Genomic DNA, 15,147 nt, shown 5'->3' with positions numbered 1-15,147 from the left:
GCAGATAGCCGATCACATAAATTCACAGTGATATGCTTGCACTTGCAACAACTTGCTGATGTTACTTTCTACATTAACAAATACAAATAATACTTTTTAATATAATATGACATTTAAGGGCACTGTAAAGGTTTAATCTGTTCAGATAAAGTGTTTATAGTAAATGTCAAGATTATTTGACCCTGGTTGATTTATTTTTATTTTCCTCATCAGTAGAAGTTTGACTAAACCAATCCAACTATATTTTAAAATCTTTTCAAATCTGCTAAAGGTTTCCAGTATTACTTAAAATAAAACCAAAGTTTTAATAAACCACACATATCTGTTAATCAAGCCAGTTTATTCCCAGCTCTAGTAAACAAGATTTATCGCTGCCTCGGATTCTAAAATCAACCAGTGTCACTCTCGGGTATAAGTCCGTGCATGGTGTTAAGTTCTACTTTATGTATGTGTTCCAAAACAGGGCTGAGCTTTTAGAACCGCATCCTATCTTCAGTATTTGTTGTTGTAATGTCTGTGCATTCAATCCACCCAAACCATGATGCTATCAGGTGATTCAAGACAGGAAGTATTTTTCAGATGTCCCCCACAGATGGTGATGCTGTCTCGTCATTCTTTTTTACAGATTTTTTTCCATTAAGAAAAACAAAAGAAAAAACAATCAGATTTCATCCAACCAAATGACAGTAGATAACATTTACTGAAGCTCATCGTGTCGGTGTCTCAGACAGAACACATGGCAGATCCCGACACGTTTAGTTTGCAGTAAAAACAGATGAGCATCTTGCAGTGGCGTAAACCTGAGGCGCTCTCTGTAAAGCTGCTGCTGCTTCATTAGTATTCATAAACATTTTTCTATTCCAGGCAGAGCGGCTGGCTGAGTGTGCTCAGTTTGAGTCTGAGAATGGCTGGACACTGGCTATGCGTGATGGGAAAATGCAAAAGTACCAAGGGGAATAAAAAAAACAAGGCGCGCTGACTTCAGATAAACTGAAACAGGATAGGAACACGGTTCACAACAAGGATGCTGAAACACTCAGTCCGCACTTTACTGGGACAATTTTGACTTTCCAAATCTTTCCTCATTTGCCTTGTGCATAAAAGCAATTTTTATTTCTTCCAAAATTTTTACCCAATCCAGTTATTGTCCACTGGTCAGTTCACAGCATATCAAAGTGTAACTACTAACAACCAGTGGTGTGCCGATCATCATTATTAACTGTGCTTGTTTTTGAAATTCTTATCTAAAGTTCTGATGTCAGGTGGCATACTCACACAAGTTTCAACCTATAAGAAGTTGCTGCATATGAAACTAACATCTGCTACCTTGTTCCACTAAAGCCTTGCATTTTTTGCATGTTATGACAATGTTGTTTTAAAATGAACAAGTCTTGGAAGAAGAGAGAAGAGGGAAAGTCAAAGTTTCAACCCACTGTGGTTTGGTATTACCCACCCACACTAACTATCAGATGGCTTGAGACTGTATAAAATCGAAAGCAACAACGGCTAAGCAAACTCCCTAGAAGTGAATCAGTAGACTGAGCTTTGGTATTCAGTAACCTCTGAATGTGAAAGTTGCTTCCTGGTAACAAACTAGTGAAATGGGATTTAATTCTAGGTGGAGCAGAGACGCGCTGCCAAGTTTCCTTTTCCCTGAAGCTTCCACACGCTTATGAAGAAGCTGTGTCCTTCTGTTGCAACTTTTAACTTAGCTTTTATAGACTGCACATTTACACCCTTTACAGGCAAATTAAATATCAGTTTGCATAAAGGTAATAAACACTGATAAGTGAAATTCTGAAAAACTGCATTGTAGTGTCTGCAGAATTTGACTGGTTGGTGTGAATGCTGTTGGGATAAAGGGCATAAAGGGAAACAGACATGGATGGATGGCTAAAACACAGGACGTCGCATACAAGACTGACTTTCAAGTCTTTTCCCATTTTCAGTTGTTCTTTGGTTAGTTTTAGGCAAGAGAACTACAAAGTCAAGTTTAGTAAAAGGTTATGGTTTAGATTTTACAAACTGAAGACAAACTTCTTTGCTTTCTGCCGGGCCACAGGAAATGAGAGAAACTGATGACGGCTGAATACCCTTCACGGGTCCCTCGGATCACCTCCCCTTTCTCTTTATGTCCCTTCTCTACTATCCATTGCTCATCGCTGGCACCGAGTGGGCAGCACTGCTGCCAAAGTGACTGATGGGCAGCACCCTCCGCTGTCCGCTCTGAGCAGGACCATCAGGCCAAAATTATGCAGTCTGAGATCCTGGCTGAGCGATCATGACAGGTTATGGATTTGCCTGCTGCCCCTGCTGGTTTCAAGGGCATTTTATCCAGACAAGGGAAACAATTCAGAGGCTCAGGAGAAGCACCTGTACATCATCTGCTGCAAGACACAAATGATGGAGGTGGTGGTGGTGGAGTGGGGGTGTGTGGGTGCTCTATTATCAACCAGGAGAAGAGACGAAACCCATCTGGTTCAGGCCTAACAGGATAGTTCCCAAAATGTCACAGATGATACAGGACAAGAAATGGAAATAATCAGGACCTTAAACTAACAAAGAAATGAAATGTCATTCTGTGTTAAAGAAAGAAAATGAAAACAGAAGAGAAAATTCGTTCTCTGTGAAGCACGCATGCTGTACGACTGTTGACACGAAGAAAACCAAAGACACCAGAGGTTTAAAGACAAACTAAAGCCACGGCAAGATTACGCTAAGAACATGAACCTACCTTCATTGTAGAGAAGCTCAATAAGGACAGAGGCCTGTCTCGACCTAGGGAGACCCAGCTAGACTGTTCATTGACAAGTCCAGACAGCCTGTGGCAGCAGGGCACCGGCTGACGCTACTACCACTCTACACCGACAGACTTCCAGAGAAGCACGGCTCTAGTTCTGGTTAGTGTGAGTAGTAGACGGCTCCTTTCCCGCCCCTTTTTCTGTGATGTAGAACATACACACACATATACACACTGAGGCTGTGAAGGACAGGCAGCACCTCTGTCTATACACGCTGGCTTTGGGCGCTGCTGATGTTGGCATCTGTAATAAAGACCGCCTTTCTCTTTGCTGTGCACTCCTGCCTTCCCGCTGGAGTTTTCACCTCTGCCAAGGAGAGCTGCAAGGCTGAAATGGAAGAAAGGTTGTATGACGGCATTGTGCCGCCTGTGTGTGCCTGCCTGTCAGGGGAAGGGAGTGGCAGCCTGGTGTGACACACTCAATTACACTGGCTGATTGGGGATTATTTTTGGCTTCTACTGGCACCCTAATAAAAGCGAAACACTATACTGCGTTTTCTCCTATAATTACCTCTTCCACTCGTTGCATTAGTTGACCATCGTTCATCTGACATCAAATTACCCTGTTTTATTTAGAGGAAAACACGCTATCACATAACCAATCTTTTTAAAGTGCAACATATGACACCCTGTCAACTGACACCCTGTGCGAACTTCAAGAAACAGTGAGTTCAGTAGGAGTGGCAGTAAGTTAGAGTTATCAGCATTTCTGGAACAGCACATGGTAACTTGCGTGGTTTGCGAGTAATAATGGAGTTTCCATTCTTAATCTAATTGCAGATAATTAACTATTGATAATCAGTGGGGCGAGCCACAAAATAGCTTCACGGCTTAGCCATCTGGAATGCCCTAAAAGTACTTGGACAGAAAAAAAACATGGCTGATTACTACCATATTTTGCCAGAAGACAACAAAATCCTAAATCCACACTAACTACCGAAAAGTTCCTTCTAGCATTTTACTGACCTGAGTAGACTTTTCATTTTTTTTAACATCAGGCTTGAAAAAGCTGGGATGGCCTTTTCTTTTAGAATGAAGAAAGTCCCATGTAAAGATGGTTTAACACAAAGATCAAGACATTACAAGCTGCACTGCAATGGGATGAAATTGTACATACTTCCTGTATCTTCAGTAGGCACAGCTGGAAGTCTTGTAAACATTACATGGATAGAATAAAATAAAATTGAGTTGTATTTTTGTTATTGACCAAATACTTATTTTCCACCCTGATTTACGAATAAATTCTTTACAAATCCTACCATGTGGATTCATGGATTTTTTTTTTCACATTCTGTCTCTCACAGTTGAAGTGTACCTCTGGTGCAAATTACTGACCTCTGTCATCATTTTAGGTGGGGGAACTTGCACAATCGGTGGCTGACTAAATACTTTTTTGCCCCACTGTATGTGCGTTCATGTCCAGTTTGAATTGAATAGACAGAATAATCTGCCACTAGTCTACTGAAGGGGCAGGGAAGTGGCAAAATCCATCAAACACAGATCAAGTGCAACCTGAAGAAAACAAAGAAAACCAATGCACACATTCATAAAAGTTCCTTAAACTGCAGTTACTCTTTTGGCCACTGGAGGCTGGCGCTAAAAAAAGCCAACCCGATTCGAGTACCCAAATGCCCAACTTTACAAATTCATAAAAATGCAATGTTAAGGGATTTCTTACCTGTTTGATTTTGTTAAAGATTAATCAGACAGATAAGTTGATTACTAGGTCTCTTTCTCACTGGGACCTCTCGACTGCATTTGTCATGTTGGTACCTTTAGTTGTTCTTTTAATGGGATAAACTTGAGAATTTCCTGCGTGGTGCAGGCCATTCAAGAAGTCTGTTCTTTCAGTTTTGGTGAAATGCTAGTATATTATTGGTCTGTTACTTAGTACTATCTACTTCTATGTGATGTAGCTAACTAACTAAGCTTGCTAGCATTGAGTCCAGAAACTAAATGCTATTTTCATCTTTTATATACAGTTTATGACACAGATATACGCAGTGACTTTAAGATACAATGTTTTGTTTTGCAACCATTGTCTATATCCAACTGTGATCCCTTTAGAAAATGTTTCACGATATCTTGTTGTTGTTTTTTTGCTGAATGCTGGTGAGCTAGCATGTGATTTAGTTAGCTGTTAGATTAAATGAGGTCCAAAGAATGCAGAATGAGCTTTATTACTGCCTACCAATAAAAGTAATGTGCTTTACTTTTACAACTGACCCCACCTCTGTCAGGTAGACTAACCAACTCTAAATCCTCCACACACACCTTGTATCTTGCATTTAACATGTGTAGAAACAGAAAACAAGATTCTAGATTAACAGACAGGCAGCTATCCAGTTTGGATGAGTGACCACCAAGTTCAAATAGAGCTAAGTGACTTCTGAATGTTCTCAGAGCTTTGGTTAGCAAGCCAGCGAAGAACATAACAATGTTTACATAAGACAACTCCAGATTTAAAGATGCAGCTACAACATCAGCAGCAATTCCAACTAGCATCAACAGCTACGTTCACTGAAAATAGCATCAATCGTCTGTATGTCTAATATTAAAATCTGTTTGATGATCTGAAGCATCTAAGTGGGAGAAATAGCACTTTCTTATTGTACTGTCCCAAATATATGTGTATTTTTTAAATTTTCTGATTTGCATTGAAGACATGTGCGTGGTCTTTACACAAAGACCTTCAAATAAAGCTAGGTGAATTCTCAAGGTACTCAGACCTGTTAAAATGTTAGCTAGCCAGCTAAAAGCATAAAGATCAGTTCCACCAACAGTCAGCAGCCATGTTCAGTCAAAACAAGTGTAATAAATCCTCAGACAAAACAGCTACAAGAAATATACAGTGCAGTTAAAGACCCTCATTCTTTTTTCTGTTCTCCAGACAGAAACTGAGCTTATACACCATCACCCACTCTACACTAATTTAAAACTTTTGCTGCAGTTCAATCATATAACTCCCATTCACTGCCTCAGCTATAGCCTAATCCTTAATACTTCAAAAAGCAATCTACCATATGTTAAAGTCAATCAGTATAATTTATTTCCCATTAATTTGCTGATACAGGCTTTGAAATGGCCACTTTCAATCATGCTCTGCGGCATGTACTTGTTGTTAAGGCTTTAAACATTTCATTTGCATTCATGATGTATGTTGCCAGGCACATTTTATCCTGTACATTTGTGTAGCATAAGTAATTGGCCAGCTGGCCGAGCTGTCGATATTAGTTTTAATGAGCAGGACAAAGAGGTCCAACATGCATACCAACATATACACTGCCAGTTAGGTAACAGAGGCAAGCGCAAATTTATTTTAATGCCATTCAAGACAGCACATGCTGAAAAGACTCAGCCAAGCAGAGGTCAACCAGGGGCCACTGAAAATGCTTACTCTTTCCCAAATAGATCCTTAGACTGATGAAAGGATTTTTGGTTCACTCCTTCTCCCCGAGAGATCCATTCTCCTCACCTTGAACGCTTCCTCTTCAAATGGGAATGCTGCTAACCTTTTGAACCAGCATTTCCTCTACAAATCTACACGCCAAGGGGCCCCTTTTCCACAGTTCGCTCTTACTCTAGCATGTAAAGGAAACCTGAAACACTTCAAAACATGACAAATCTGAGCAGGCAGACTGGGTGGTGTTAAAACATGCAAGTACTACTGCTGACGTACAAGTGCAAAAAAATCACTGTAGAATAACCGTAAATTTCAGGGAAATATGATTTGGACAGTTAGAAGTTATTTCCCTAAGCTAAACAAAATATGGATGTCATGAAAAGGAAGGAGATGGAATTGTTTTTAAGAATGAGAAGGTGAACAGCACGATATATCAAAAAGAAGAGGAAGGAACATTTCCACTCATCATTTCCTACACTGTTGTGGGCCTCAATCTCAAGAACTAGCAAAAGCTTTTTAGTGAAGTGAGCATCACGTGTCCCTAGAAACTATTTGTCAACTAGTGTTCTGAAGTGTTTGGTGGAAAAAGCAGACTGTGAGGTACCGATGACTAGTGGCTGTTTTCTAAAAAAAATCCTACTGAGGTGGATTCCCAGCAGCAAGATTTCCCAGAAGACAATCATCTTTTTCTGTCTCCTGAGACTATGAATACACCATTTGAATATCTTTCCAAGCAGGCAGCTGAATGGCCTGATAAGACCTGTAGGTTTGAACACGATTGCCAGGCACATCCATCCACTCCCTCCCCTTCACAAGGTTACGTGTACGCTTAACGACATGACATTTTCTTTCCAAGAAGCGAGATTATCACCACGATCTACTGAACTGATTCTGAAATTTCCCATATACACAGCTAATATATTCAAGAAATAATTTCTTGAGTACAAACTCAAAATTGTTTCATCCCCTAATGAGCCCCCCCACTCCCCCACAGAACTGTGACATTTTGACACCAAATTAGCAACAGTTCATGTTTGCTATGGTGCTGTGAGACTGTCCTTGCACTTCTTTAAAACTTAAAAACGGTGATGATTCTCAGCAAAGTTTATTTTTTATGCATTTTCCATTTAAACCAAATTACTTCATGTTTATCTTTTAGTTCAGTTTTTTCTCAACTCGGTTCTCTATTTCATACAAACTGGGAGTGTCTCATATGCACATTTTCACACAGCTTGGCTGATTGCACTAAAGCCCCGCCTACCTTTGTTTTAAACTTTTGTGTGTAAAGGACAGCCAGTGGGATGGAAGCTTGCTTTAAAACAGGGGAAATAATGCTAAAACAATGTTTCAGGCTCAGTACAACCCTCAGTTCATCCTAAATTGTACTAAGCTGGAAATAAGAGATGAATGTGGACTACATCTTTACCAACAAGCGGGAATTTGATGCCAACTCCAGCAGCTGGGTGCCAAAACTCATCACGCTCAAAAAGAAATCTAAATTTTGTCATTAATTCATTCCAACAAACATGTTTTTTTGGGTCTGAGAAAATGGCTAACATTTCTTAGACTAAATAGAGATTGTAAATGTCTCACACAATTGTTTCAGCTGCTGAACGTCCAGTTGGGTGCATCAATTAAGCATTTAACAGCATTACATTCTTCACTTTAAGCTCATTTAGCAGTTTTAATTCCAGTTAGGAATCTATTTGAAAATCCATATTCAATGAAGGTCACCTACTTGATGTAGAGCACAAAGCACATGGCCGAAATTATTTGCCTATCTGACCTCAGTCTGCCTTAAGAATCACATCAAGTCTCATTTGAGAAATAACAAAAATTAGTCTGCAAATGAGCTGCTATTTGCTTATCATGAAATTCCAACAGCTCTAATAAGTCTTTCTTTTAAGCATTACATCCAGCGGTACATCCTCTCTCTTCACATTCCAGCAATTGGAAGCTGACTAGCTGCACCTGTGGAAATGTTTTCCTTGAGTAGAAATGTGGAAAACCCAGCTGCCAAGCCACAGTCACCATGGCCAATCTGGTGCAGACCTAGAGTACAAATGGAAAAAAACTGTTCCAACTTTTCACACCACATGCTGTAGACTCAGGATACACTGTACTTTATAACTCAACAATAACATTTCAGCTAACTCAGAGAAATGACAGGGTGCAAGGGGACAGAGAACATGAGATATTACAATTCATAATCAGTGCATTAATTCCCAGAGGGCCAGTAAGTTACTTCAGCTTAAGCATCTGTTTATTGAATGTTTGGTTTTTGTTTATGTGGACAAATGAGCCGGGATAGAACCACATGGTTCACACTGACACAGGGATAGATAATCTTAAGCAGCACACAAAGCGTGTGAGGAGATTTTCCACTGATCCTAAATGCAAAGCACACAATCGTATTCCCATTTTCCTTGGCGAGAGTACAGGAAAAGTATGGCCGCTATGAAAGCTCCATTCACTTTATGTTTGTAACAACACAGAGGTACAGTGTGGATTTATTTGAACCATTAGAGTCACAAAAACAAGCTTCATTTGTATGTCGTTACAGTGTGTTTGCACATTTTGAAAGCCACGAACAGAAGAAGTTTATGAATGTCTTTTGTTTTTTTGTTTTTTTTTAGTTCTATGAGTTTAGGTTCATTTAGGTTTGGGTAAACAAACACCCAAGTTTTATTTTTAATATTTGCTGTTTTGCTTTTCTGGACTTTGATGAACAGTTTTCCTAAGACAATTTACACTTTCATGTAGGGTTAGGATTAGAACTAGGGTTAGGGATTAAGGGGGACTTAGACCACGAGCACATCAAAAACAGATCAAATGGAGGAATCTCCTTTGCAAGGTTACACACCCAACAAGAAAAACACAGTCACATGAAGAAGAAAGTTTACACAGAAGTCTGCATGGTCCGCAGAAACCTAAGCATTCTGTTACTGCTTTCATTTCTCAACATGACTGAAATGCTGTATCAGGACCATAAGAGAGCTGTGCATGTACAAATCCCTGCAAATGTCAATGAACTGAAGCAACTTGGCAAAAACAAGATTGCTCCATAGTGAGGTAGAGAAAATGATACAGAATAATGGGATATACTATATTTTTCACATGACGACACAGAGTAGGGTAAAAACTTTCTTTTTCACTTGATTGTCACTCCCACCCCTTAAACCACCCTTTATTTAAAGGCCTGATTTAATCCCACAGGAAACTGTCAGCCTGTTACAGCATGCAGAATACTCATTCCTGTAGTGGGTTTGCCATTCTGCATCAAAAATGCATTGTAGTAGTGAAACTAAATCACTATGACACACGATCGTCCACAATTTAGAGCATCTCAAGAACCCCTGTTATAGCTGCTGACAGTAATTGTGGTAATAATAGGAAGAGACGAGGTGAGCACCAGCATAATAATCCCCTGCAGCCTTTCCCTGCCACATGTTATTGGGCTTTATGGCAGCCTGTTGACACCAATCCTAGAGACTCAGTGGACCAATGCTGGGCAGGCATAAACAGGCTGTAATCTCTATGGCAGACTGGCTGGAACCATACGTCTTATCACTGGGCATTTGAGAGGTGGAGAATTGTGTGTATACAAAGACTTGTACTTTCGTCTAAACAGTAATGCCCACATCCTCAGGTATAACGTAGAGCCAATCAATTAGTAACACAACAATCAGAAGTGCACGGCCACCATAAGGCCATTTGTGTGCCTGTTCTCTAGAACCATGCAGGGGTCAAAAGTCACGAGTGGTCATCAAGCACGGCAATAAAAAAGACAACAAGAATGGGAAATTGTGGTGGTTCCAAAACATGACGGCTTGGACTTGAACAAGTTTGTTCCCTTCACAGTGAGCCTGCACCAGTTTGGAGTGAAAGGCCTGTCTCACCCTGTGCCTCACGCTCCACCACTGAAGGACATCTTGTGTGCATAAACTGGCAGACCACATGCTTTGACCAAATGGTCAATGACACTCTGCGAATGAGAAAGGTTGGACTGTGCATGTGCAAAAATGTAAAGAGTAACTATAATCTAAAAAATCTCTCAACATTTCTATTCAGGATGCTTTGAGTGATATCACTCTAGCATTCTTGCTGCATATGATTCACTTGACCAAACACAAAGAGGGCAACTCAAATTTAAAGATGAGAACAAATGTGGCTCTGATGACTCTGTGTATCAGATTTTGGATTCCATTCAACCTCAGCAAACTCCAATCAGAATCATTATCCTGGAGTCGAGTCTCCTTGGAGTGATAATGACTGATGGGCCAGCAGAGTGAGCCTCTGTCCGGCCGGCTGGGCCCATACCTAATGCCTTTCAAATCATATGCAAGATGAGTCATCAGGAGCTTGTCAAAGCTTCCTGGCTCCTTTTCACCTCCTTTGATTCGTCCTCCTCCTTCTGATGAGCCTGTGATTTATCGAGCACTCGCTGATGTAGTTTGCATTAAAAAAACAGCCTAAACCTTTCTGCCTGCTTCACTCTTGGAGTGATTTGGATGCGTTCTCTTCTCAGAACACTTATGGCACCATCCGCTTTATTTTCTGCACCCGAGCTGCAGATTCAAAACAGGCAGGAAATGTCTTCCTAAACGTTGGACAAGGCAACAAATTTCCTGTTTAGCAACAGCTGTGATGCACTGAATCTAAACCCTAAAAAAAGTGTAGAGTCACAAACATTCTCATGAGTGCAACACAACGGCAGAGCTCAACCCATTTTAATTCATAACCCTAGAGGATTTCATCATTGTAGAATTATCTGATACCAAGCAGCTTAATGCTGCATAATCTACCCAACCTGAAAATCCTGCCCCTGAGGACAGAAACCAAGAACCGAAAAAGCAGTTCTGGCCTCAGAGCCTGAAAGCCCTGGATGTGGGCTGTCAGGCTACATACAGGGAAAAAAAAATCACACAAGTTAGACGTAATCCTGTGCTGCGGGCCAAAGCAGGATGAATTAATATTGAATTAATATTATTAAACCGTATTAAGACATGCAAGCCAATGAGTACTGGTACAAGGCAGAGGGGAGTGACTGCTGAGGACCCTCCATCTCATTTGCAATAATGGTTAGTATGGCACAGGAGCCTGTCCACTTTGTACGCTGAATGCTGTCTAGGTCAGCAGAGAGAAGCCTGATGTAATGAACTATTCCTGGGTCTGTTTAAATGATCAATAGGAATTCATCACACGAACGCCTGCCCTCAGCAAAAGTAGAACCGGGATGCAGCAGAGTTAAAGACAACACCAAAGAAAAAAAACATCAACAACAAGTGCACAACCCCTGGTTTGCAAGGCTGCTCGGAGGACACATCTGCCTCTGCATAGAGGGAGAGCAGATGGGGGGAGAGAGAGAGATAAAGGACAACAACAGTCCAGGCGCTGTCTGAGAAGTTGGACTGTCCCTTCAACCCCAGTTTGCTACAGCGAGCAGCAGGCAGCAAACATCAGCTGCCATGACATCAGACTATTCGAGAGAGATGGGAAGAGGGAGTGATGAGCGAGGGTGGAAGTGGTGGGGCGTAGGGTGGGGGGTGGGCACAGTGCATTTGCAGCTGCTGCAGTCATCCCTGCCAGACACCTGCTCAGGCAGCGGGTGTAAACAAGATCATACGTAGCCCGCAAGCACTCTCTTTCTCCGTCTCTGCTCTCACCTCACACACACTCCAAAGATTAGAAAAGAAGAAAAAGCAGTCCCAGCTAGGCCAATATGCAGGTATGACATGACAGAAAATGAAAATAACAGAAGCACGAGGAGAAGCAGCCCTACCGGCAGGGAGAGACAGCGAGCAGCCCGGCATATGGTCGACACTGGCAGCGTGAAGGCAGGGGACCATCCGTCCACATTCACCTCCAGCTTCAGAGAGAGAGAGACAGCTCGGGCCCTGCTGTACTCTGAGTCCCCTCAACACCACCACCACTTTCTGTCACTCTCTCAGCATAGCCCCTCCTCTATTCCCTTTCTCTAACTCTCTGTTTCTCTCTCTCTAACCCCCACTCACTCCCTCCCTCTCAGTGGAGTTGTGTGTCCAGCCTGACGCAGCCCGGCAAGTCCTTGCCGCTCGCTGGCAGCACAGCAAGGTCAAGGTTTTTCTCTGCACCTAGTCCTTCACACTGACAGAGAGCGAGAGAGAGGGAGGCAGCACTGAGACCTGAGTGCGTGCAGCGGCTTATTCTCCTCTCTGGGCGAATGTGCAGTAATTAATGAGATGAACTGCTCCGAGTTTGATTGCAGGGAAACATGCAGACAGCAAAGTGGGAAATAAAGAGACGTAAACATCAGTGATTCTTCTGGGAAAATGGTGAATTTAATCCGTATGACTGAACAAGAAATGATCTGTTTTTGCTGAGTAAGCCTCTGAGTTTGATATTGTGAAGATTTTAGACTGACAGTGATGCCAATAACTGATAGCTTGCTTGGAGAAAAAAAAAGGTGTATATTTACTCCATTGAGCCAAAACAAAAAAAATATTACCTCCATGTTGTATGTGGGATCAATCAGCAGGTATAAAGATATGATTGAAAAAGGCAGGACCCAAACTGCAAAGTTCACATGATGGTAATTTGACAGTAGAGAGACCACATTCTGATGGTGGTGTGACTTACCATCAACAGCAGCAGGATGTTGGAGGAAGTGTTGGAATAAGCCTCATCCCATTCTAAGTCACAGCTTACATGACCTATAGGATGTGCTGCTAATGTCTTGGCACCAGATAGATAGAGGAATCTTCGAGGCCTGGACTCTAGAAGACCTGTGATCGGTTAGAGGTAATTTGGCTGCATGCAAAGTGTCACGGTCCTGGGTCTCCTGACCCAGCGTTTTTAGTTCTTTGTGATTTTCGTATTATTGTACTTGTGTGTGATTTTATTTTATGGCTTCTAGTTTTGATCCCTTGCCCTTCATGTCTCCCTGTGTGCCCCTCTGTGTATCTGTGAGCCCTCGTCTCTCCTTATGTTTTATTCCATGCTTCCCCTGCCCATTATGTCTAAGTTCTCCCCGTGCTCTCTTCCCCCTGTGTGCCCTCTATGTATTTATGAGCCCTCGTCCCCTTTCGTGTTTATTCCGTGTCTCCCCTGCCTGTTACGTTGGTGTTCTACTCGTGCTCTCTCTCCTCTGTACTTCCTGTTTCACCTCTCCCGTCAGTGTTCAGTTCACCCCGCCCTGTCTCGTTATGATTATCAGTGTCACCTGTGTTCCCCGTGTGTTCCCACTCCCCTCGTTAACCCTCTGTGTATTTCTGTCTGCGTCTCCCTCTGTTCAGTGTGACGTCGTCCCTCATGTTGTGTGGATCTCCCTGTGTCTCTTCGCGTATGTTAGTTTACTTTTCCCAGTTTAGTTTTGTATTTCCTATGTTCGGCCATTCCAGCATTAAAGCTGTGATTTTGAGTTCATCCCCGTGTCTGTGAGTTTTGCGTTTGGGTCCTCCTCCTGCCTGCCACACAGCCGAGCCGTGACAGTACGACGTCACCAGTAATGGACCCAGCAACTCACAACCCCTCCGCTGAGCTCCGGGAGGATTTGATCTATACGGTGGAGTACCACTGTCAGGAGTGGGAGGCGCTGCCAGGAGACGAACACCGGGAGGTCGTAGCCGCCCGTCTACAGCGGATGGTGTCCGGACTCCCGTGGCTGTTCGGCGCGCTGCACCCCCACATCCGGGACTTCCTTGTTTCCACCGTAGGCGTCCGCCCGGAGCTGCCTCTCCAGTGTGAGGGGTCGGAGGACGTTCAGCCCGGTCCGCTGGAGGATTCGCGGCCCGGCTCATCTCCTCCCCCCTCTCGGCGAAAACGGCGCTCACGCCGCCGCCGCCCTAACGTTTCTGAGCAAACTCCGGTGGTGAGTGACACTAACTGTTTCTTCCATGCCACTTCCAAGTCGGACCAACTCGGACAATATTCTGCTCCTGAGTCCGCTGTTTTTCAGAAGCCGCCTGTAGCCCAGACACCAACTCCACCACCACCATTTTCGCCCGAAGCTCTGTCAGCCGCCCGGCCCGAAGCTCTGTCAGCCGCCCGGCCCGAAGCTCAGTCGCCACCTCCACCACATTCAGCCTCGCTTCCCATAGCACAGTCACATCCACAGCCTGACTTACTACAAACTTTATTTCAATCCTTAGCCCAATCAATAGCTCAGTTGGTAGAGGAATCATCAGCCTTATCGACAGCTCAGTTAGCTCCCTCGCCGCCACCCGCAGCTCAGTTAGCTCCCTCGCCGCCACCCGCAGCGCAGTCTCCAGTGTCCCCAGTGCAGTCTCCAGTGTCCCCAGTGCAGTCTCCAGTGTCCCCAGTGCAGTCCCCAGTGCAGTCCCCAGTGCAGTCCCCAGTGCAGTCCCCAGTGCAGTCTCCCACTCAACCACCACAACCATCACTACCTCTAGTTCATTCCCCTGTGCAGTCATTAACTCCACCACCTACTCCACTCTCACCACCACCGTTACTACAGACATCAGTTCAGTCCCCTGTGCAGTCATTTACTTCTCCACCGTTAGCAGCTCAGGTCCCCGTGTGTCCAGCAGCTCAGGTCCCCGTGTGTCCAGCAGCTCAGCTCGCACCTGAACCATTGGCCCAGTCCCCGATAGCAATACGGTCTTCTGTTCGGCTTAACATTCAGCCAGGGGTCCCAAACCTCTCTGGCTCTACATCAGCTCCTGCTGGAAGCTCGGATGAGCTCATCCAGGACTCCGCGGCTCCCACGCCGCCATCTACCTCGTCCGCTGGGGGTTCCAGTGAGCCCGGCCAGCACCTCCCTGTCTCCGCTGGAGGGTCCGAGGGGCCCGTTCAGCCTCCTGTCTCCGCTGGAGGGTCCGAGGGGCCCGTTCAGCCTCCTGTCTCCGCTGGAGGGTCCGAGGGGCCCGTTCAGCCTCCTGTCTCCGCTGGAGGGTCCGAGGGGCCCGTTCAGCCTCCTGTCTCCGCTGGAGGGTCCGAGGGGCCC

At 43.9% G+C, this 15,147-nt stretch overlaps 1 protein-coding gene across 2 annotated transcripts in view; it reads right to left on the bottom strand.

Annotated features, from left to right (window-relative positions):
* Positions 1 to 15,147, bottom strand: part of iqsec1b (IQ motif and Sec7 domain ArfGEF 1b) — a 72,650-nt gene that overhangs the window by 32,564 nt on the left and 24,939 nt on the right. The window contains exon 1 of one of the 2 annotated variants that reach the window (XM_085455652.1): positions 11,986 to 12,109. The exons of the other annotated variant lie outside the window; for it this stretch is intronic. Coding sequence (XP_085311778.1) covers positions 11,986 to 12,062 — 77 coding nt within the window. The 5' untranslated portion in view covers positions 12,063 to 12,109. Of the gene's footprint in view, positions 1 to 11,985; positions 12,110 to 15,147 lie in introns of those variants that run through there. 2 annotated transcript variants of the gene reach the window in all.

The sequence above is a fragment of the Copadichromis virginalis genome, linkage group LG5 (genome assembly GCF_057382275.1).
Source record: "Copadichromis virginalis isolate Kocher_CV1m ecotype Utaka linkage group LG5, C_Virginalis_male_GT1.1, whole genome shotgun sequence".
Classification (NCBI taxonomy): Eukaryota; Metazoa; Chordata; class Actinopteri; order Cichliformes; family Cichlidae; genus Copadichromis; species Copadichromis virginalis.
Note: the sequence above shows the minus strand (reverse complement) of the source record. Positions and strands in the feature narration are given on the sequence as shown.